At 34.7% G+C, this 25,054-nt stretch overlaps 1 protein-coding gene across 8 annotated transcripts in view; it reads right to left on the reverse strand.

Moving 5' to 3' along the window:
• Nucleotides 1–25,054, reverse strand: part of DGKB (diacylglycerol kinase beta) — a 703,399-nt gene that overhangs the window by 434,744 nt on the left and 243,601 nt on the right. For 4 of the 8 annotated variants that reach the window (XR_007479225.1, XM_049714819.1, XM_049714820.1 and 1 more), the window contains 4 exons: nucleotides 21,329–21,364; nucleotides 12,842–12,958; nucleotides 4,301–4,374; nucleotides 999–1,073 (listed from right to left, as the gene is read on the reverse strand). Coding sequence is in view for 7 of the 8 variants with exons in the window: in XM_049714819.1 (XP_049570776.1) it covers nucleotides 999–1,073; nucleotides 4,301–4,374; nucleotides 12,842–12,958; nucleotides 21,329–21,364 (302 nt within the window). In the remaining variant the exon portion in view is untranslated. The remainder of the gene's footprint in view (nucleotides 1–998; nucleotides 1,074–4,300; nucleotides 4,375–12,841; nucleotides 12,959–21,328; nucleotides 21,365–25,054) is intronic. The other 4 variants (XM_033400058.2, XM_033400051.2, XM_004263483.3 and 1 more) reach the window with 2 other exon arrangements.

Consider the following 25,054-nt stretch of genomic DNA (forward strand, 5'->3'; position numbering starts at 1 on the left):
TGTTCTGAACTAAATTCCTGTGGTGAGCCTGCCTTCTACAGCAAGGAGTTCCACACATCATGGCTCAGCATTTGGAAACTAGCCCTGGACAACAGGTAGCAGTCAATGGAAGAAAAAGATGAGTATAATTGTGGGAGCCTGTGCTAATTAATTACATATTATTTACATTTATCTAACATGAGATACGATGGCATAAATTTTATTCTGAGCATTTAAAAGACAATTTTAACATTTGGTTTCTCATTTCTGAGAATAACCTAGAAGACTTATTTTAACCATACCGATTTTGTTTTTTTTTAAAGAAGTTTAGTTATAGAGCTTTTCTCTACTTCATCTGGTCTAATGTTTACTATCATGTTGATAGAGAGAAATCAGATCAGTGGAAGAAAATGACATTAATTAGTTAATTAGGCCAAGTTAATGATGAATTATTTCAGTGCATACTTGTGATATCAAAAGTATATGTATCTGTTGAAAAATAATTGTATTTCACTACACCTTGCCTATTAATAAAGTATCTTATAAAAGAGTGATATGTATTAGAGTTTGTAAGTAGTAAGTGAAAAAATCATATTATGATTTCCATTCTTTGTTAACAAAAAGAATTAAAAAAAAAGTTTTTTTTATTCTGTAGTAGATCTATGTCCTATATTTAATAAACGGAAGGAGAGCAGTTCTTCTAACACATAGATGGTTTAGTAATTTAAGGACCCAGCTAATATATGTGTATGTCTGTGGTGTGATTATTCTTATTAACATTACTACTAGCAGTATGAGAATTACTTCACAATATTTAGAAAGGAGGAAAATCTTATTGAAACAGGCCATTTTGAAAAACAGCACCTGCGTCAGTTTCTCTTATGTAGTTGATATTCAACGTTGTTTTGTATACTAATCTGGCTGCTGTATTTGAATAAAATTACTTCTACGTTTGTCTGGCTGCTTATTTAATTAATTAGTGTTAAATGAATTAATGGTAATAATATATATAGGCTTACCCTGGCATTGGTCCATTTCCAGCAAGACTGTAAACCTGACGAGGATTTAGCAGATATTGGAATTTTCTGTAAATTCTATAAAGATGAAAATATGGAAGGAAAAAATAAAATTTAGTGATATTTTTATTCTAAATATGCACATGCGTTTAGAACACCCTCTACCCTGCTTTTGAATGTTATTTAGCTAATAAGAGTTCAAATTAATATTTTAAAATATCAGTATACAATTAGTTAAATATCTTCTCTTAATAGATCCTTGGGAAATTTACAGATTATTGGGCCAATGTAACAGAGATGAAAGTTACTTATCCCATATGTAAAATGGGATTGGACACTGTATGCATGAAAGTAAAGACTGTGACTTTAGCTGCTTAATTATTTCACATGAACAATCATCTTGATGAGCTAGATCACAAAATTGCTAAACGATTTCTACAGGCACATATTAAATAATTTGTTTTTTTCTGAAAGAACTCAATCTTTGCATAACAAATGCAACAGAAATGTTTCTAAGTACACACACATCCCATATCAGGATTCTGAGACAAAATATTAAAAGTGAAGGAATATATTTGGTTTTTAAAATTAGTTTTTATATATACATGTGAAAATATTACTATATATCTTAACATATTCATATTATGTGTACTGAAACTCTCCAAATATCTACTTATATCCTCCCACGTCCTTGTGCAATACCCTCACAATCTAGATCTTGAATAATGATATCACCTAGCACCTCAAGAATGATCTTAGAGTCATTCTCAGTACCTCCTTTTCCCCAGCACCTAAAATCGAGGACAATCCTGCACCTTCTAACTGAGTAATGTCTATCATACCTGGTTATTCTCACTGCCTTACAAGTTCTCTCACTAGCTTTGTAAAAGTCTTGCCTATTCAGCCTTCTTCTGTACTTCTATTTAAGTACAGTCATGTTGTTTCCATGATGAAAAGTTCCTGTCAGTGGCAAGTTACTTTTTTTTTTTTTTTTTTTTTTTTGCAGTATGCGGGCCTCTCACTGTTGTGGCCTCTCCCGTTGTGGAGCACAGGCTCCGGACGCACAGGCTCAGCGGCCATGGCTCACGGGCCCAGCCGCTCCGCGGCATGTGGGATCTTCCCGGACCGGGGCACAAACCCGTGTCCCGTGCATCGGCAGGCGGACTCTCAACCACTGCGCCACCAGGGAAGCCCGCAAGTTACTTATTAAATATCTTATTATATTTAAAATAGTTTATGTCTCGTCTTTCTCCTCCTTCCTCTTAAACTTCAACCTCGCTGAATATCTCTTGGTTCCCTACCAAAACACCACACCTCTTTCCACACATCTGTCTTTTTTCTTCCTTCACCTGGCAAACATCTACTTATATCAGAACCAACTCAAAAGCTAGACTTCTGAGTCTTCAGAGACAATCATTTCTTCCTCTGAACTTCCATAGCACTTTTATTTTAAACATTCCTAGCTTAGCTTTTGCCTTGGGGTTACTGTAGTAAATCTGTTTACGTGTCTGTCTCCCTGTACGACCGTGTCTTCTGTCTCATCCCCAGTTCCTAGTAGAGACTGGATTCCCTCAAGTGTTGCTGTCTGAATGATGTGTGAACATTTTCACACCTGTTGACTGGTATGGGAAACTATGTGTGAATATATAATTGTTACCTTTTTCTGCTTATCTAATACATCGAAGAAGAAAACCTACATATTTTGAAAGGAAAACCCTGAATAGAATTCCATTATTTGTGAAAGATGCTTCTTATGCATTCAGGAGAATTTATGACTGCATTAATAATAGATCTCCTTTAAACATATTTATAATTCTTTTGACTTTGAACGGTCCCTGTGGGTGTATAAAGGACAAAGCATAAGTGGGTGTGCATATAGGAGCACTCAAATATCCTCCCTCTCCCCCATTAAATTTAATTTACTGATGACTTCAGTGCATCTATCTGTAGATATGTATTTTTTAATTTAAAGAAAATTATTTTTATGTACTGGGAGAAGAGGGAGGCAGATATTCAATTAAGGGTCATTCTACATTATTAATGTTATCTTAATTTGAGGGGAATGTTTCCATTTGAAATATATATTTTTTCACTTGATACTTCATTTGTTTCTAATTTCCAACATGAATTTAAGTCTCATCTAATGCTTTGTGAAGAGTTTACTTCTTTTTCAAGATATCCTGTGAGTAGGAAAGGAGAAAATAATTTTAGCATCATTATTCATTTATATACCTAAAAGTGAGGCAACTATTCTCTTTAATAAAGCATTGTAAATATTTTATATTATTAAGTCACTAGTTATTTAAAATAACTTGTCTTGTTTAGCAGAGTTAAAAGTATAACTATACGATGATAAAAGGGAAAACTTTTTAAGTAGAAATAATATTTTGTTGAATGGAAAATGACCATTCTTCATTTAACTGAAATGAAGCTGGAAAGTTAAATGGTAGGAAAGGAAATTACTTTTCAAAATTCCTTTATTCATGGAAACATTTCAATTTCATTATTTGGTGAAACCACAATGTAAATTTCTATTTTATTATCATAGCGTCTGTGTGAGTGCTTTTATCTGATTGCTCATTTTTTGGCTGGAATTAGTAAAGAGTTCTAGAAATTATTAAGAAAGGTACAACTGCATTTCTGTTTCTGACACTCCTTAGAAGGACATAAGATTTACTCTTCAATGTGGTGATTTTCAGATTTTTATTAAATATTATGATTTAATCATTAATTTTACAAAAAGGAAAATTTTTTGTTGTCCACATGAATACTGAGATACCTGGTAATGCAGCTCATTGTTATTCTGATTAAATATACTGTGCTTCTCCAGGATATAAGGCATCATGTTCTCCAAATGAATGCAGAAAATCATTATAATATATTTTGTCTAGAAGCTGGATATAAATTCTGTTTCTAACTACTGGGCAATCATTTACCTGAAGTCACCTTGTTGACCATTTAGAGAATGAATTTTCATTCAACAGTTATTTATGGAGCCATGTTGTATGCAAAGCTCCTTGTTAATGGCTAGGGGTGATAGGCAGGGTAGAGAGAATTCAGACACCTGAGATATGATAATAAAAATATCTACAAAAGGCCATTATTATATTAAAATTTCAACTGTAAAAACAAGGAGAGATCATACCAATATACATTGTTATATAGAGATGATAGCAACACTTATTTCACATTAAAATTAGTGAACCATGAGGTATAATATTTTTAAATGTTTTTATACTATAAATTTAGTTTATCTTTTTACAGATATATAACATAGTAAATAAATGTGATTTTTAAAAACATACCGTTCTCCTTGCTTCCCACCACTTTTGGGGTTCACAAAAACTAAAAGTGGATGAGTACCAGGAACAGGAGTGATCTAGAAGAAAAGTTGAATATGTGGACAAATTATTTATTTATATTATATATAAAGAGAACCCCCCGTTATTTCTAAGTCGTGAAATGCCAATTAGCAAATTCAAGAATATGGTTCTTTTGTTCTGTAATGTGGATAGAGGATAGATAGATAACAGATAGATCTAATTAGCAACATGATTAAATCCTGTGCTTTGACTCCATATATATCAAAATAAATACCCACTCCACTAAGAGGTGATTTTTCTAGCTAGGAATAGGGCAGAGGGGAAGGCAGCTATGAAAAGGGAATAACCTCTCAATAGCTAGGAGATGAAAACAATAGGTACAATTTGTGGGATCGTGCGTAAACCATCCAGAATAGAGCGGATTATGGTGGTAAAAAAGATTAGAGAAGAAAGGGATCAAAGTATAAGTGAGCCCTACTCTTATAGACAATCCCTACTTTAGAGCTTTATAGCACATTTGGAATCCATCTTCCCAACCACTTGTAAACTAGAATCTAAATAAGATGGTTTGAGGCCACTTGCAGTCAGAGTCCCCATCTATACGATGTTTCCTCCATGCTTTCTTTTCCTGCTTGAGAAGAGATGCCAGTTAATCCAGTCTATTTGCTAAACAGGAATCCATTAAATTGACTGTGTCCCTATATGCCATGCACTGCTTTCATCACTATACATTCTCCTTTTAACCAAAAAAAGTGCCTGTCTTAGTGCAGCTTATATTCTGGTGGAGAAACAGACAAGAAACAAACAAATTGGGACTTCCCTAGTAGTCCAGTGGTTAAGAATCCACCTTCCAATGCAGGGCACAAGGGTTCAATCCCTGGTCAGGGAACTATGATCCCACATGCTGCGGGGAAGCCCACGCGCCACAACTAGAGAGAAGCCTGTGCTGCAGGGAAAGACCCCGCGTGCCACAGCAAAGATCCCACATGCTGCAACTAAAACCCGACGCAGCCAAAAAAATAAATAAATAAATATTTTAAAAAAAGAGAAACAAACAAATAAATATACATTTTGTAGTGAAAAGTATCACCAGAAATAAAGCAGGTAAGGTGCTAGCACTTCATCGGTTGGGGGCAGAAACTGTTTTTGATAGAGTGGCAAAGGAGAACACTTGTATTTTACTTGAATTCAATGTTAAGAGGTAAGCTGTTTTAAATAAGAGTATTCCTATTCACTGTATACCTATGTAACTCCCATCTAAACATAGTTTGATAAAACAATATTTTAATAACAAAAATATGCAACCAATGCAGTCCTCTAAATATTAAGTTGAAAAGTTTTAGATCAATTTACTTTTTGAAAGTAGAGTCAAAGTGTCCTTCATTGCTCTAGTATTTTTCCCTTAGAAAGTACCTGAAATATTTAATGAGAAGACTAAAAACAACCATTTTACCATATCAGGTTCTTCCTTTTGTTTAAACAATATAAGTTAAAATACCCTACCAAGATATTTTCCTCCAATTCTTGTGAAATGCCATTTTTCTAATGAGTATAGGCACTGGGAAATTGTTGAAATCTTCACACTATATGAGAAGGTTGAGTAAAATATTCTCAATTCTTATACTCTTACCCAACTTGTTCCCATTACAATCTATTCTTTCTGACTCTGTTTTACTTCCTCTTGTAAAGAGGACACATGGGTTTTGTCCCATGTGTCCTCTTTACAATTTGACTTGTCTCTCATTCAGTTGGGAGATGAGATGGACAACCTGGATCTGTAGTAACTCCTCAGCTCTTCACCCCTGAACTCCATGTGGTCAATCAGCTACTGGACAGAAAGTACCTACTAGCTTAAGACACTGTGCTATAAACTTGCAATGTGACTTCCCCCTCCCCCCATTAAAAGAAACACCAAAACACACCTCTGACTACTAGTATTCAGTTTCCTTTACTTCTCATTCTATTACAAAATCACATAGAACTCCTAAAGTTTTCACATGCAAAATGTAAAACTAACAAATGTGGATTTTAGTTGATTTTTGCATTTAATTTGAATTGTTATTCCTTATTTTTAAAGAGAGAGGAGATTCTCAAGGTAATTAAAATATTTTAGCAAAACATAACATCTGAATCCAAATACTAATTAGGATGATCGTCCCAAAATTCAATATTCAGTTTACCATTACATGAGATTACATTAAGTTCATTTGGGCAAATTTCCATATTCATTTGAAAATATATTTTGGAATAACTTTCAGAAATATTTATTAATTGAAGTGTTTAAAGGCATAATTATGACTTATCAAATAAAGGACAGTACCACGCTACAGAAAATTGTGTTCTGAGGAAACACTATTAAAAACAAATAAAGATCCCACTAAACTATATTATAGTCTGTGGAGGATCTGAAAATATAAAAATATAAAGTATAAAAATATAAAAACCTAGATGTCATTTTTAGGGGTGAGTAGATGGATAATTAGATCAAATGGATTAGAAAAATAGGAGAGAATCTAGATAAAGAATTTAGGATAACGATGATACTCTACAAGTGATAAAAGTCAAGAACCCAAAACGGAAGTACAGGAAATAATACAATCAAATTAGCCAACTTTTCCTCACATATCCCCTTAACATAAATTATGCTTGTAAAATAAGACTGTATAAAAATTGGAAACTTTAGATATTTATTTGTAAGTTAACAGGGACTGTGGAATACCCCTTTGACAATGATTCTAACAGATTAAAACACCTGACCTAATGTAATCTCCATTTAAGGAGTAGTATGTGATTCAATATCAAACCCACTAAAACTCTGGTTTTAGGGGATCATTTAATGGTGGTATTTATACAAGAAATGTCAAGGTTTCAGGCAAATCGGCATCGTTTTCAATGCTCATTCAAAAAGCTTTTAAATTCTGCTAAACTTTGGTACTATAAAAAGAAGGTCAATCTAGCAGAGTAAATTTAGGTGCCAGGAGACCAAAGGCAGCGTTTTTTAGATTTGAGAGCCAAAGACCTACAGTACTGCATAGCCATTTTCAAATCTACAAGTTAAAAATAAACAACTTCTGTGTTCACTAATAGTCCTGAAATAAGAAGCAGCATCTTAGTGACAGAGACTGCAATTTGTCACTTAATTCTCATATTCCTCTTCATCCTTAGTAAAAGAACCCTGAGTTTTAGGATTGCCTACATATGAGGACATTCTCTTATGTAAACATAGCACGACCACCAAAATAGAGAACTTAACACGATTCTGGACTAGCTGCTTTTGTTATAAAAGCCATTATTGAGACAACTGGTGAAACTTGAATGGGCTCTAAGGATTAGATAGCACTAATGTATCAATTTTATATTCAAGTTCACTAATTCTCTTTTGAACTGTATCTAATATAGTCTTTAACAGGACAAATTTTGGTTTTTTACTTTCATACAATAATTCTGAAATAAGATATAAAACTCATTTATTTTGAAAAGTGATGTACTGTCATCCTAAAATGTCATATGCATTTTGTTATAGACTTTAGCGGGATGGGAAGCAGTTAGACAAAAATACAAGTATTTAAAAAATTCTGTTAGCCTAAAACTATTTGATCTTGGGACTAAATATTTTTATAGCACTTGAAGTAATTTCAAGTGGAACAGTATATAAAACAGATGAAAAGCAAATTACTATGTCTGAAGTGTGAAAGAACCCTGAACCTGTTCTCAGCTTCCCATCACCCCACTCTTGTGCTTGAGGCATCTCTACGGAGTCCTGGGCTTCTCAAAACAGTTTTTAAAAAAAACATCGGGGGGCTTCCCTGGTGGCGCAGTGGTTGAGAGTCCGCCTGCCGATGCAGGGGACACGGGTTTGTGCCCCGGTCCGGGAAGATCCCACATGCCACGGAGCGGCTAGGCCAGTGAGCCATGGCCGCTGAGCCTGCGCGTCCGGAGCCTGTGCTCCGCAATGGGAGAGGCCACAACAGTGAGAGACCCGCGTACCGCAAAAACAAACAAACAAACAAAAACATCAGGATAGGGTAATACAGTATAACAAAGAAAATACTGACGGTGGGAGAAAGTGTTCAGGAATATTTTACAGCATGTGTGGTACTTGAAATCTTGCAGAATGGTTATAAATTAGGTGTGAAGGACACTGCAAGAGCAAACAGAATGGATTCTCCTCTATAAAGAATAGAGCTAATCACGTGAGATCGTATTTACTCACATAAAGGGGCAGTTTCAATCATATAGAGTAAACACTGAAGAATAGGACTTTAGGGTCAGACTGGTTTGGGATCCCAGTTCAACCATTCCTTTCTACAGATATGCTCTCCCTTAGTGCCATCAATACGCCTTTCACTCCCAAATTCATAACTGTCCTCACCCCTGAATTCTAGATTCACATATCTGTCTGCCTGCTCGACGTTTCCATTTGGATATCTAACAGCATCAGAAATTTCGTTCCAAACTTTATTCATCCAGATCCTTTTCCATCTCAGTCAATGGCAACTTCATCATTGCAGTTCCATGGGCCAAAGTTCTTGAGATGTCCCTACTCTTCACTTCTTAATGAGGCCTAATCCCACTATCTGGCTTAAAATTATAGACAACTCTCAGCCCTGACACATCTTATCTTATTCAGTTCCATTTTTTTCATTCCATTTATAACCTAGCACATTATATGGATGGAGACATGGACTCATTTTAGAGGACTTAGGGAGTTAAAATGACAGTGAAGAGCTGATTATAAGAATCAACAGGCCTGAGGACTCCAAGTGGGCATACACACACACATCATCAAAGAAAAGGAGTTAATTTTATACACACTCTATACATTTCTGTATAGTGCATATATGTATGTTTACAGTATTGGGAACTATAAGGATGAGATATTACAAATAATAAAGACAGTAGGGATAGAGAAAAGCAGTTGTGGTGGGGAAAACACTAGTTCAGTTTTAGATATTTCAGTATAAAAGTTCCCCTTTTTATCTTTTGCTAAGAGTATTACAAACTAGACTTTTTGGTTTGCAAGTGATGCTTATGCTTGGAAACTTTTTTCAAAGAATAATTAGGGACACGGTAACGTCGGCTTAATACAGTTTAAACAACAGTTCTGTTTTTTTACTTATTTGTTCACATGTGGATAATCATCTGTATTTTCACATCTATTGCACATTAAGGAATTGTAGTTTCAATGACATTTGATCATATGTATTAAGTGTAAACCTATGGTATGAGCGATGACAAAGACGGAGTACCTAACCACCTCTATTTGAAGTCCCCTAGGACTGGGGTTAATTAATGAGACTCATCCTAAGGTTATACATGATCTATTACTTCCTCTAATTAGAAATAATAATCCTGATCATTATGCTGGTTAGCTGGAACGAAGTAAGATGAATGTGCTTAACTATGATTAATAGTCTTTAAGTAGTGTAAATCTCTTCTGTCACTGAGTTATATGCAAACTGGGCTGCAACTCAATGCTTTTTTATGATATATATAATTTTTAAAACTTGCAGAAAGAATTTTCTGTAAGAACTTTTTACCTTTTATGATAAAGAATAAGCATTTTATTATTTTAAAATTGATTACCACAACAAAAATGACTTATTTTTCCATTTTGTATGAAATGGTTATCCAATAATTTTATTCTCTTACCTTTTAAATATTTTCTCCCAAATTATGTGAATACCTATGTGCATCATATTTTAGTCCATTCTGCTGAGGTGAAACAGACCACTGCATGTGATTATATACCAATATTTTTTTAAGTAAAAAAATTTTAATGATGATGATTACAGTATTTACTTACTGCTGTTTTATAAGGGCTGATGTCTTCCCTTTGCTAACTGACAACTTTACCTGACACTTTTTTTTTTTTTTTTCTTTGCGGTACGCGGGCCTGTCACTGTTGTGGCCTCTCCAGGACTGGGGCATGAACCCGTGTCCCCTGCATAGGCAGGCAGACTCTCAACAACTGTGCCACCAGGGAAGCCCTACCTGACACTTTTATATGTCAAAGAAAGCTATGAAAAGTTACTATCTGGTTAGAGAAATGAAACACATCCACAGAGAAAGTTAATCACCTATTGTTTTTGATGTGACTAATTTAGTTGTAATAAGATTGAAAATTTTGGATCCTTTTTGAATAAAAAAGAAAACACAACTTATATTGCTATGTCAGTTTAAAGTCTTTAGAACACTCCGCATGCACCATTTAATTTTGGTTCTGATGTCTGAGTGAAGTCAGATGTAACTACACAAATCTTAGGAAACTGAGACTAAAGCAGTTATAATTCTAGTGCATTCATGCTTTTTATTTCAAACTTTGCAAGAATGTAATAGTACATGGAAGAGCAAGGTGGTCAGAAATATAGCATTTCTGGACCTGTTAAAATTTGTTAACCAAGGAGACAGGGATTTTAGGAGTAAAACAAACTCTGAGTCACATGGTCCTCATTCACACCTCACTAACTGTGAGGCCCTAGGAATAATTTGACTTCAGAACATCAATATGCTCATTTTTAAAGTGCTAATAATAATATTTATCATATGTTAGAGAGTTAAGAATTCATAATTACCTCATATGTTCATTGAGAGGTGTCACTTAATACACATAAAATATCATCACAGTGCCTAGAATATACTGTTTAACAAATGATGCGTGTTTCCCTTCCATGTTGAGAAGTATGTGCCTAGCCATATGTAAAATATACTTGAATTTTAAAATTAGGTTTCCCTTTTGTTATTTTCATTGCAGGAACCCAGAGCGACTAAAGATTTAAACTAATTGATATTGTCAATTGACTTATTAAAACTACAAATGTTGATTATTTTCCACTAAAAATTTCACAGGATCACTTAACAAACTAAAAGCTTTTGCTATCAAAATTATGAATAGATTTCATATTTGGGGCTTTCAATGAGATCGCTTAACACCCAAGTATGCCTTTCAAAAGGTGTGGACACTGATTTTCTCTTTCGATAATTAACTTCTATACTCTCTAACCAATGTAAATAAATTTATTGTTCCCAATTTCCTCTTTTTACATTTGAGTTTAATAATTCATGAACAATATTCTATTCTCAATGTGTTTTATTATGTCAAAACAAAGCAGTAAACTGGTTATCAATATTTAAGCAATAATTATTAAATTTTCAATGAGATATTCAAAACAATGGAGAAGCAAGCATTTAGGCAACTACTGTGTGCTCTCAACTGTGCTTGTAAATTAAGAAATATAAAAGACATAATAACCCGCAGAATCACAGATAAAATAATAAATGAAAAAAAGATATAAAATCATGTATACTGAACACAACTATGTGACATAATATATCTTTGTGCGGTAAGAGGTTGGTAAATTTTCTTGGAGAACATGAAACTTGAAGCCTATTCTTAAGGAAAGGAATTAAAAATTGGAAGAGAGAAACGTATAGGTAGGAAAACAAAACAAAAGAACTTAATCCATAGATTAAGCCAAATTCTTTGATTGTGCTCATGTTTGACTGAGAAACAGAGGCAAATAATTACAATAGATTCAATCTGTAGGATGCCTTAAAATACAGATGGAAATGATGTCAGAGACCCTAGGGGTAATTTAGAGGTTTTTAAAGTACTCAAAACATGATTTTGAGCTACCTGTGTTAATTTAAACTAGAAATATACATGGAGTTTTAATTTCAACTTAAAATATTGGAAGATATGGATAAATTATAATAGATTTTATTAAATAAACTTTCTTTTTTGTAAGATTAATTTATTTATGGCTGTGTTGGGTCTTCGTTGCTGCGCGCGGGCTTTCTCTAGCTGTGGTGAGCGGGGGCTACTCTTCGTTGTGGAGCATGGGCTCTAGGTGTGTGGACTTCAGTAGTTGTGGCACTCGGGCTCAGCAGTTGTGGCACTCGGGCTCAGTAGTTGTGGCTCGCGGGCTCTAGAGCGCAGGCTCAGTAATTGTGGCACATGGGCTTAGTTGCTCCAAGGCATGTGGGATATTCCCAGACCAGGGCTCGAACCCATGTCCCCTGCATTGGCAGGTGGATTCTTAACCACTGTGCCACCAGGGAAGCCCAGATTCTTTATTTTTATTATTGATTTAGAAAAAAATTCCACACAAGTAGAGTTCATTTTATTATTTTCTGAAGACATTTTGTGAGTCAAAATCACTTCCAAATAGATATAATAATATGTGCGGAGAACGTATACATAGAAATAAATAATGCATATGTATATAATAAAGGTATATATGTAGTAATAATTTGCCAAAACTTCAGATTGACACAAGATCTCTTACCAAGTTGAGTTTAAATGGAGATAACATCATAAATGATTAATCCAATCAGAATGTCACTCTGTCAATCAACTATAAAACTGACACCTTGATAAATTAATAAAAATGTTTCTGAAATTGTCAACTGAACAAATTTGCACATTAAATAAACGTGTTGATAGCTGGACATATGCCCTTCTAAGAGCATGGAAGTAACAAATATGAAAGCTACAAACATTTGGATTAAAAAAAATCATACCTGTAGGCCTTGTCCATCCACAGTAACAGAGTTGGCTCTTTGCATTTTGTTCTTGTCAATCACTTTGTTTGACAGCTGGAAACCACCCTTTTCCTTTTTCACTGTTGCTTGTCTTTCCTGTAAGGAAAAAATCTTTTATAAAAATACTGAATTGTTTCACTACAATGGGCAACATAGAGAAGAATTTCATGGCTACAAACTTGGGCCCAGGTTCCAAATTTGGAGTTTCTAGTGAATAATATGAAAGCTAATGTTTTCTACTGGCTCAAAATATATGATAGATGTATGATCAAAATATCAGTTAAAGAAAGGATGTGAAAGAAAACCAAACTGTATTATCCCTACGTACCCAATTATGACTCTGTTAAAAATTATTAAAGAACACTAAAGCTAATCATTTTCAAAAACAATGGTGCAGATAATAATACAGGATTGTAATGGAAAGGATTTGGTACTAAGCACTGAAAATAATGCTTATAAATACATGCAATATTGAAAATGAATACATGATGGACCCTTAAGCTACTATTGATTATCAAGAATGACACATAACTTAAAACACACATTCCATCCCAGCTAATTGCTACGTTCACCATAATAGAAAAATTTTTTATAGTGGTATTCTTCCTGTTTCTATTTCCTCTCTTTTCACTCTTTTCAACACAACCCAATAAACTTTTATCACCATTAATCCACTAAATCAGCTTTTATTAAAATCACCAATGACCTGCTCATTTGCGCCTCACCTGTTGGTCAGTCTTCACCTTCTCAATTTTTAAACACAGTTTGACAGAATTGACATCTACCCTCTAGAAAACATGCCTCAACTGGGTTCCGGGACACTTCTTTCTCTTAGCTCTCCTCTTACTTGACTAGCTGCTCCCTCATAGTTTTTTTTGTTGATTTCTCCTCCAGCTTTATAATCTGTAACGTTTAACACTTGACCTCTCCCTTGGACCGCTCATCTCCACAATCTATACTCACTCCCTAGGTAACTTCATTTAAAACCAAGGCTTTCAATTTCACTTTGATAATGAAGACTTGCCTACCCACCTTAAAAATAAATCCCAAACTGGACGATTATTCACCACATGCATCATCACATGGTTTAAGCACCCGTTATTTGCCTTAATTATCGTAGCCATCACCTTAATGGACCAATCAGCGTCCATCTTTTGTCTCCCTACAGTCAATTTTCTATATAACAGCCACACTTATCCCCTTTTACTCACTCCAGCTACAACTACCTCACCTTTGTTTCTTGATCACAACATTTGTGCTCTTAAAACAGGGATCTTGCAACCACTCTGAACTCTGCTGGACTGTTCTTGCTCCTGGTCAAATGTAAGACAGGCTACTCTATTCCTCTGTGTGTGTGTGTGTGTGTGTGTGTGTGTGTGCACTGTTTCACATCAGATTCTAGATCAGTGCCTGATAAAATCCCCATAAATGAATGTGGAAATAAATTAATCTTAACACTAAAAAATCAAAAAATTTAAAGTGCCTGAAATATTGTGTTGAGAAGGACTCCTGGGGCATGTCTAGGTTTGTTGTGAAAAACTGTCCTGATCAATTAGCAATGTCTGCCATGTGTGCTTAAAAGTTTGAGTGCCACGTATTTCCTATCACTTATTCAGATATATATACATTTCTGTTCCTATATTTACATATATCTTGTCGATTACTTTTCAATTACTGTAATTTAGGAAAATATTTTAAGTGGAAATATTTTAAAAGTAAAGCTCTTTTTAAATATATTAGGGCCAGATGGAACAGAAAACGTCTCAGACCAAAATAAATGCTAATCAGTGTAGTCCTTTTATAGTCCTTGCAATTTCATGGTGCAAAAATACTGAATATATTTTTTGTGTGGCTGAAAATGGATGGTGTAATAGGATTCCTGAAATTCAAATTCTTTGGAAAATGATGTACTTTCATATAAGCATAATTTCTGGCAAAAATATTGATATTTTAAAAAATAGATCATTTTTTCTAAGCTTGCAAATAACATTTTGTCCATAGATAGTTAAGGGTATAATGCATAAATGAGTGAATTATAGGATGAGGTTTGGAATCAGACATCCCAAGTGGAATCCCATCTCTGCTACTTAAATACTATGTAGACTTAGAGAACGTACTCTTATTCAAAATGGAGTTAGTAATACCTATTTCTCAAAGTTGTGTATGGCTTGACAGAAAATGTATAAAGTTCTAATATTGTGCCTATATTAGTGTATGTGCTCAATAAATGAAAGTTATTGTGAATTATGTAAAATAGGTATGGTTCTTCCGTTAGGGTGCTCATCAATGTCACCATTATGCAAAATGCTTGTTATATTTCCAAATACATATATGTGAAAAAATCCACTAGTTACAACAGGCATATGTTTAAATAAGTAAAGCTCAATGTTTATATTAGAAAATCCACAGCAGCTTGTGCTGAATGCAAGCATGTAACACTGTTGGTGGGCATGGGAATAATTTTTTTCCGGGTTCTAGCATGCAGGTAAATAAAACATGGGAACAATGTTCTATAAAAATCTATATTGTGAAAGTTATAACTTATCTTATATGTCTTATATTCTGCCATGTAATCCAACAATTATTATTTAGTATTTAATTCCTAAATGCTTAGGTTGTAAGAAGTAAAATAAAATTTTAGCCACATTGGAACTTGGTATTTGTGACCAGACTGTTTATAAATGTAATTCTGGAAATTTAAGACATGTAAGTATATGTCTGTAAAGAGTTACCAAATTATCTATAAATATTATTTTATTCTTAGCTATGCATATAGCTAGGGAGAATCCTGTGTGGTGAGAATCTCCAGCTAACAGTTAGCAGTTGATTAAGTGGTTTCATGTCTCTCCAGGGAGTCATCCCTCTGAATAAATTGTGGATTAAACTAAACTAATGCTTTCTAGTAGCAACTGTAGCAACTGAAATATAAAAAGAAATTTTAAAACTCTAAATTGTGTTTTCAATTGATAAGATTTTCTTTTTGAAATCTAGACTCATAAGAGGTATATAACAAGTTAATAAAAAAATCTTCAGTCTACCCATTGGCAGGTGAATTTTATTATATAATCTGGATAATACTAAAACTTACATTTGTTTAAACACACACACACACACACACACATACACACACACACAATCAAGAAAAGCAAGTGGTTTCTTTGAGGGAAATATGCTTAGTGGGTAGAATTTGTGGAATTAATCAAGGCTGACAATTTAAAAACAGGAGAGACTCATAATCATTTAATTTTTCCCATGGTTTTCTTTTTATTATACTCATTTGTTTTAGGTTTATTTCCAAATTGTATGGAAGTCTCTCTGAACTATTCACTGTATTCTACTTAAGCAGCATAAGCTAACAGTAGGGTAGTTGGATACTTTTTCCTATTTCCACTAAGAAAATCTTTACTTCTTTCCTCTTTTATATGAGGGACAGGAAGGGTGAAGTAATTGCATCTTTGAAAAATCTGATGTTCACAAAAATTTCACTGGCCTCTTCGGGGGGCTAATTCACCCTGACTGACTGAGTTCTATGATGATATTTAAGAAAGTTACTTCCTATGTTGAAGTTATTGAAAAGTTTCAGGAAGAGCTCACCAGCCTTATTCTGCACCTTTATTCAGGATAAAATTGCTCTCTAATAATAGGGGGCAGTGCTTATCACTTCACCGTCAGTTCTTTTTTTTTTTTTTTTTTAAAGTTTTTGGGCTCTAAATCACAAAATAAATTACTTTGTTATAATTAAGGCAAATTTTATTCTGCTAGATAAATTATCCCAAATATAAAGAGTGGGCTTCCCTGGTGGCGCAGTGGTTGAGAGTCCGCCTGCCGATGCAGGGGACACGGGTTCATGTCCCGGTCCGGGAAGATCCCACATGCCGCGGAGCGGCTGGGCCCGTGAGCCATGGCTGCTGAGCCTGCGCGTCCGGAGCCTGTGCTCCCCAACGGGAGAGGCCCACGTACCGCAAAAAAAAAAATAAAGAGTTGGAAAATGATTGCTTTAATCAATAGAAATTATTCAAACACTGAAAAGGGGTACTCTAACAAAAAAATCATGAAAGAATATAGAACATATAACAACAAAATATAAAATACAGTTATTGATATTTCAGCATTTTCAAATATCAACCATTTGTGTTTGCTATGCAGACATTTAAAATATAGAATTCAATGTTTTGTGATCCTTAGACTACAAGTAGAGCAACAGATCTTAACTGGGGAATATATTGTATTAGAATTCCAAAAGAATAATCATCATAATGAACAAAGAAGAAAAGCTGAAAGGCCATTCACAGAAAACAGAAAGATGAAATAAATGAAATAAAAAGATGTCACTTTAAATATGTGCTCTAAAATAAGTCTTTTTCTATATCATGCTGATTCTCAGAAGTAGAGTATTTGTAAGTTGTTGAAAACTGCTTTCACAAAAGCGATGCTTACCACGATACTTAAGCCTGCTGTTATCGATCACTCACAAACGACAAGCAGCAAGTGATGATTACCTCAAGCACAAGGTTTTCTTCTTTTTGTCCAACCTCAGCATGAGAGACAGGCAGCAGCAAAGCACCGCTGTTGGTACAAAGCCACAAAGGGTGGGGGTAGGCGGTGCTTGGCTGCCAAGAGCATCCTTTACTGGAACCCTGGAACTTGCTTTCTCTGCTACTGCACCGCTTGCCCAAATGGAGACTTAGCCCATTCAGCCACTGGATCTAGGCCCCAAGAATTTCCCAGGAACCCTAGAATTTTAACCTGAGGAACATATGGATATTCACAATACAAAAGATCTTCCTGAAGCAGGAGTGTTACCATGTTCATCTGGGCTTATACAAGTTATGAGCTCCAAGAAACCAACTTAATGACAGTTGCACCTTTAATTATCATAACCTTATTATGGGATTTGAACATTTTCCTGCTGAGAAACATTAATTCATTTCAAAAATGGCAAAGGCTTTAAATCTACTAGAAATCCTTAGAAGTTGCAGCGAGACATGGCTGAGTAGCAGTCTTGGTTTTTAGAAATACTTTTATAAAGTTTTAAACATAACTATAATAAATGATATAAAGATTTCCATTTCTTTTTAATCAGTTAAATAAGTACTTATTCAAAAACAAAAACAAAAATTACTTCAGGCAGAGACAAAAATATGGGCTTGGAGGCCGAATTCTAGCTCTGTCTCTGTAAAGACTTGGGCATGTTATTTACTATCTCTAAGCCATCATTTAATTAATCTATAAAATGGGAGGGTTCATGTGATGACAAATTGAGAAAATGTCAATGAAGGTACCAGCATAAATTAGGCACTCAGTAAATGGCAGTAATTTTTAAAATATAAAAAAATTGGTACGTTTTATCATTAAGTTTAACACAGGTACACTGCTTGGATTATAGTAAAGATAGGTGTTGTGAAGAAGTCCTTTATTTACTTTACAGTATTTTATTTGTTTGTCCACTATGTCACCATAACTTGGGATAATTGTTGTGATAATCTGAGTCTTTTTTGTTTGTTTGTTTGTTTTTGTTTGTTTTTGTTTTTGCGGTACGCGGGCCTCTCACTGTTGTGGCCTCTCCCGTTGCGGAGCACAGGCTCCGGACACACAGGCTCAGCAGCCATGGCTCACAGGCCCAGCCGCTCCACGACATGTGGGATCTTCCCAGACCGCGGCACGAACCCGTGTCCCCTGCAGGCGGACTCTCAACCACTGCACCACCAGGGAAGCCCAATCTGAGTCTTTTGCAGGAGGATAGAAGACAACAAACTAGACAGAGTCAATCCTAGTCTTAACGTACTTGCAGGTACTACTCACCAACTCAGCCTGAAGGTATAATTTATATCTTGATCCACAGCCCTGGTTTTCATACATCGCACATGATGTGCATATTCTCTCCTAGGATAATTTCATACTGAGTGTGAACCACTTACAAGATTTCTGTTCAAGAAATCCTGATTGGAAGAAATGAAATTTAGGAATGGGATGGTCCATGTCTAAATCATTTGTTTGGGCTGTGTTTACTAGCATATGGTTGGGCCACTATAAAATTCTGTGTGAGTGTATGGACCTCAACCTTACTCACTCTCCATTCCCTTTGTAAACTACAATAATTGATGGCCACCATAAGCTGAAGCTTAAAAGCCAAGAGGCAGCTCTCTTGTATATTCATACTCATCATCTCTTTCTGCCAGTTGAGTTAAATGCTTAACCTAGTGATTTCTATGTAGTCCCCAATCTGTTTATTCAAGTTCTAAGTAGAATTTATTTTATTATTGGTACTGTGGAATTTAATTAGCACTCAAACTATTGAGTTTTGAATGTAAAATAAGTTATTTCCATGAAAAATTACTTGCATCCTTTGGAAAGGCACAATAAAACAAGATTGTGTGTGTGTGTGTGTGTGTATGTGTGTGTGTGTGTGTGTGTCTGTGTGTGTCTGTGTGTGTGTGTGTAGGAAGAGCAGTTAAGTTGGGCTGGACACAATGACTAAAAGATTTGAGAGTTAATAATAGAAACAGAGATTGTTTTTTTTACAATCAAATTGCTTTGCAGATGCCTGTGAGTTTTTCTTATACTTTAAAACAATTGAAAGTAATTGAAAGCAATTACTTTCATTAATAAACAAATATCTCTTCACAAAATAAGGAATGCTTTTGTTATACTTTAAAACAATTGATAATTGAAACTTATCAAGGGTGTTAAGGCTGTGCTATATGCAAGAAAGGGTATATGCCATATCCAAATAATAGATGTATCCACATAGAAAAGCCCTTGATCCTATGTGAAAAGTTTAGCCAATGAATATACGTTTACATACTTTAAGTAAAATGTTTAAGGTATATACACATTTTTCTATAAGTTCCCCTACATACACTTTAACCACATGTTCAATTAACCAAAAAGCAATTGTTCTTGATGGTGGTATATAAGGCTTCTTGTGTGTGTGTGTGTGTGTGTGTGTGTGTGTGTGTGTGTGTGTGTGTGTGTGTGTGTGTATTCACACAGTCACCCATGTATATATCTATACATGTGCTTAAAGAAATTTTTGGAACAATGTAGTTGAAAAAGCTTATATAATGATTTCAGACATGGTAGAAAGTTTAAGTTAATGTAAACCAATACAGCTTGCCAAAACAAAACAAAACAAGCAAACAAACAAAAAACAGTATAGGAAGACTTTTAAAAACTTTACAGCAGACAAAGAGTTTTTCTTGACAAATAAAAAAAAGCATGTTTTGAAAACAGCAGTTTTGGTCTATTTATTCAATCTATAATAATACATATTATTTAACTAAATGTGGGAGATATTTTGAGATTAACAAGTCTAAAGAGAAAACTTTAAATCTCTCAGTTCATCATTTGATGAGCTATGATAGGGGCAAAAATAAACTCAAGGATCTTAACATATAAAGTTAATTCTCTGACACTTAAATAATTAGACTAAATAATAAACTTTCCTAATACCTTTGTCACCTGAGTGTGTAATTTAACATCTACTTTATAATAATTATGATTATGACTTAAAGAATATAAAAACAGTTTAACATCTCTCTTAGAGTAGAAACATTATATTTCAAGCATAGCTCCTAGTATATTTGTAAGTATATCTATGGTTACAAAATGAAATTTTAAAAAATTTTAATGAGGCAGTCTACACTGATTAGAAAACGTTTCGGGGGAAGAGAGGTTATTACATTTTCGTGCAATTATGTTATCCTCTAAATAAATCATACTCATATAGTATTCAGATACTACGAGTAATATTTTCTAAGCAAGCAGATTCAAATTATAAATTTAGGTGAAAGAATACCACCTGAGGATATCCTTTAGAGATAACAGCAATTGAATGCGATATTGTCACAGAACAATGTGGAGGCTTTGCTTAATTAATTAAAAGGTAAAGTTAACACTTTACTGAAAATAAATGTTGCGGCAATGCCTACATTTATTTTCAAAATCAAAGTCATTTACTTTGTGACTATATTTTATTCCATTGACTTTCTATGCAATGTCATATGCTAAGTGATTAATGTAGACCTACTCTTTAAAAAGTGATGAGGACTTCAAAGTGAGCAAGAGCTTCTCAATTTTCTATCATTGAAAAAAGCTACATTTTAATGGCTTAGAGGAGTGAACTGTTTGGGTTTTCTGCAAGGTTTAAATGTGACAGATAGGAATAATGCTATTCTTATACACTGGTCAAAACTCTGCAAAGTAACCTTTATTTTTTCCTGCATACTTTGTGCCATTTATCTTCTTGTTTCCCTAATGCTTGTCACAAATGTTGATTATAAAGGCTGCAAGTCTATCGCACATGAAAATACAAAGATCCCAATTTCAAATATCAAAATATGAGAAAAAATAAAGCCTACAAATTAATTTTAGTATGTCACTGATACAGCGCAAAATGTTCTTTATAACAATACGAGATGTATAAATGACCTATAATTGCAAGTGTGAAAACCTTTGCTTACGCACCTCAGGGACTGAAACTCCTGAAGTGGGCAGAGTCTGCTGAAAAAAGAGAAGCTCATATTAAAGCTGAACAAAAAAAGTCATACTGAAAACAAGTACCAATGAAGGTTCTTATATCACTACACACGTGTGAAATAAATGAATACATTACAAATACATTTCCTTGTCATAATTTTTCTGCTTACTTCCATTAATAAACCAAAATATTTTCATGAAATGAGGAACATTCTAATGCAGAGGGGATTAGACTGTAGAATTACTTATCCAAAATACAATTTCATATACTTAAAGTAGACTAATCTTTGGCCAGCTTCACAGACCTCGCTACAATAATACTGATGTATTACATTCATATTTTGGGATGAGAACTCATCTCCAAGTTCCATTATCCTTCATAAACCATTCTTACTAATTTTTTAAGTTGCCCATTTACACAGCCCACCATTTCACTTTCTAGTCCAACTTTCAACCCTTTCTACAAATACTCAGTGTCTTTTGACAGCTTATGGTGCTGATTTTATTTTGTGATACTCTGGATATAAAAAATATATATTCCATTAATAGCAGTAAAAAATAAAAAGATAATTAAATAAGTAGCAAAATTTTACTTGAGAGTAATTATTAAAAGATTAGGTTAAATACACTAAAACCAGTCTTCATGACAGCATGTCTTCAATTACCCACCACCCTTCCTTTTCTAAGTCACATTGGGAAAGTTTTTTTCTGGCAAGAAACAGAGAAAAGGTTACCAAATTCCAAAAGCCTGTGTCCTGTGGGACTTTATAACATAAAACACAAATTTGGAAGAATAGGTGATAAATCACACTCAATACTAGATAAAGATTTTCCTTGGTTGCGGGGAGTAGGAAAGCTGGATGGGAAGCTAGTCCTTAGACATTGTGTGTCTCTAGAAAGAAGAGAGCAGTCAGTATATTTGAGTTTCCTCTCCTGGACCAAGCTATGTGTGTGAGACTCCCAAAATGAGAATGAAAGATCTGAGAGCACAGTTATTAGTTTACTGCCTTACCCAGTAGAACTCCAGGAAGGCAACAAAACACAAAAGAATAAATAGCTGCATGTGAGGCTTCATGGCTGCTTGTACAGATATGGAGTAGAAGGATCCAATGTACCCAAAAGTGGAACAGAAGGAGAAGAAGTCTAGGGCAACCCTAGAGAAAATTGAAGCGTCCAGGAATACAACTCTATTTGGAATATATTTCCAGGGGCTTCCCTGGTGGCGCAGTAGTTAAGAGTCCACCTGCCGATGCAGGGGACACAGGTTCATGCCCCGGTTCGGGAAGACCCCACATGCTGCGGAGCCGCTGCGCCCGTGAGCCATGGCCGCTGAGCCTGCGCGTCCGGAGCCTGTGCTCCACAACGGGAGAGGCCAAAGCAGCGAGAGGCCCGCGTACCGCAAAAAAAAAAAAAAAAAGAATATATTTCCATAATACAAGTAAAAAATTCTGCAGCAACAGATTTTTAGTAAAAAAAAAAATCATGAAGTCTGGGAGGATGAACTCGAGTCAACTAACCCATTAACAGGAGAAGCCTATGAGGGCCATTGCTGTTGTTTCTCAGATGGATTGACAACAGGTTTGGTAGAACTTTCATTGAAAGCTTCTGATGTCAGTAATATTCTGGATTTCTGAGTCCAAGTCAGCCTATATAACACCTGGGGCAATGGGTGGTGGGGAAAATGTTTGCGTTTGCTTCAGTCGGGACCAGCTCAAAGCATTTTGTCAGCCTTCTTTCTTTATTTCTTGGTTGAACCTTAGACCTAAATAAACATTTAAAGACATGAATGTAGCCCTTCCATCTTTATCATAATATACAAATATTTGATCTCCTCAAATCCAGATTAAGTGCCTTATCCTATCCCATCCCATTGACCAGGGACTCTCAAGCAATCAAACGAAGATGCCCATCGGGCAGTTTCTAGGGCATGAGTCTCAGATGCCTTCTGCCTTGGGAAGCGTCAATGCTCACTGTGCATATGTCTGTACAGAGCAAGTCAATAGAAAGCCAAGTGAAAAGACTATAGTTACCAAATGATTCAGACTAACAACCAATTGCAGTGCAAGGACTTCAAATAGCATAGCTCCTATCCACCCCACCACTACCACCAAAAAAAAATAATAATAAATCAATCAATAAAGGATATTTTTGAGCTAATTATGGGCATATGATATAGACAGAATAACTACTGATATTATGGAATAGTTAATATTTTCAGGTGTGATAACACTATTGTAAATGTATAGAAAATTGGTCTTATCTTAGAATGTGCCTGCTGATGTTGTGTCATACTACCTGCAATTTAGTTTCAAAAGGTCCAACTTATTATATATTATGTGTATATTGTAAAAATGTATATATATGCATACATAGTCATATATATACATACATATATATAAAGAATGATTGAAAAATAATAATTAGTTCATATAGGTTGAGGATATACTGTATTCACTGTATTTTGTTTGAGAATTTTTGTAATGAAATTTGGGAGAAAAACTGATCTCCCTTTCTAAATTTTTTATACATCCTTTTATTCCTAAAAGAGTGCAAAAATGTTTCTACAACGAAATAAAATATATGTGTGTGTGTGCGTGTGTGTGTGTGTGTGTGTGTATGTGTGTATTGGGTTGGCCAAAAACTTTGTTTGGGTTTTTCCGTAACATCTTACAAAGAAATATAGGTAAGCATCTAGGTTGCTGGGAAAAACAAGCAGAGAGAGACAGAGAGGGACCATTTGAAAATAAACGATAAAAGGGGTTCCTTAAAAAAATAATGTTTCAGATGAGGCAGAAGTTCATATAGTCAGGTATTAGCCTTTTCCAAATCTGTTCATTTTGAGGGAGTGTCTAATGATGGAAAAAGAGTTCTGAGTTTTTATTCACAGGGGTTTCAAGTGCAAAAATGTACAGGGGCCAAGAAGGTAATACAAATGGGTCCAATGCCACGAAAAGGCAAAGACTGTGCCAAGTTGGATAATAAAAATCCCACTTTAAGACATCCCCCACAGAAACACGATGGGATGAAATTGAAGCCTGGCTGCCATGTTGCTACCACTTTCATAGAGAATCTGTAATTTACAGATATTCATGTTTGCAGCCTTCGTTTTTCTCAGAGTAGTGGTGATGTGAGTTATCTACAGAGAGAGCGAGTGAAATTGGCAGAGAGGTAGCAAGATGAAGAAAGTAAGAAAATAGTAGAGATTTTGTCACTACTTCTCTGAGATTGGGAAAGCAGCTGATGAGTAACAGGATCAAGCGAAATTAAGGGCTCAGCTGGAACTAGAAGTAATAAATATGTAAGAGAGAAAGCCACCAGCTCTGAGAATTTCTCCAGTAATCCTCAGCCGTCTGAGAGCAACACTAGAAATTCATTCCAAGAATAAGGGGGATGAAAAGAACATATATATGAGCTCACTTTCAATCAAGATATGTAGGCAAAGAGTATACATTAAATTAACATGCTCATCAGTAGCCTAACCCTGAGTTACAATAAGAAAACCACGGCATCTGGGCAAAAGAAAAAGAAGCAAGTTGAAAGAAAACAAATTCAGAAATTACATACTTCTTTTTTATTCTACCACGTATAATTTTTAAATATCTAGGATGAACAGAGTAAATGTTTCAGTTTTTTGAAAATTATCACGTGTGTAATTCTAAATGTAATGTATTTTTAATCAGAATTAATACAGGAAGTGTGTATTTTTTATTTAAT

The sequence above is a fragment of the Orcinus orca genome, chromosome 9, assembly GCF_937001465.1.
Source record: "Orcinus orca chromosome 9, mOrcOrc1.1, whole genome shotgun sequence".
NCBI lineage: Eukaryota > Metazoa > Chordata > Mammalia > Artiodactyla > Delphinidae > Orcinus > Orcinus orca.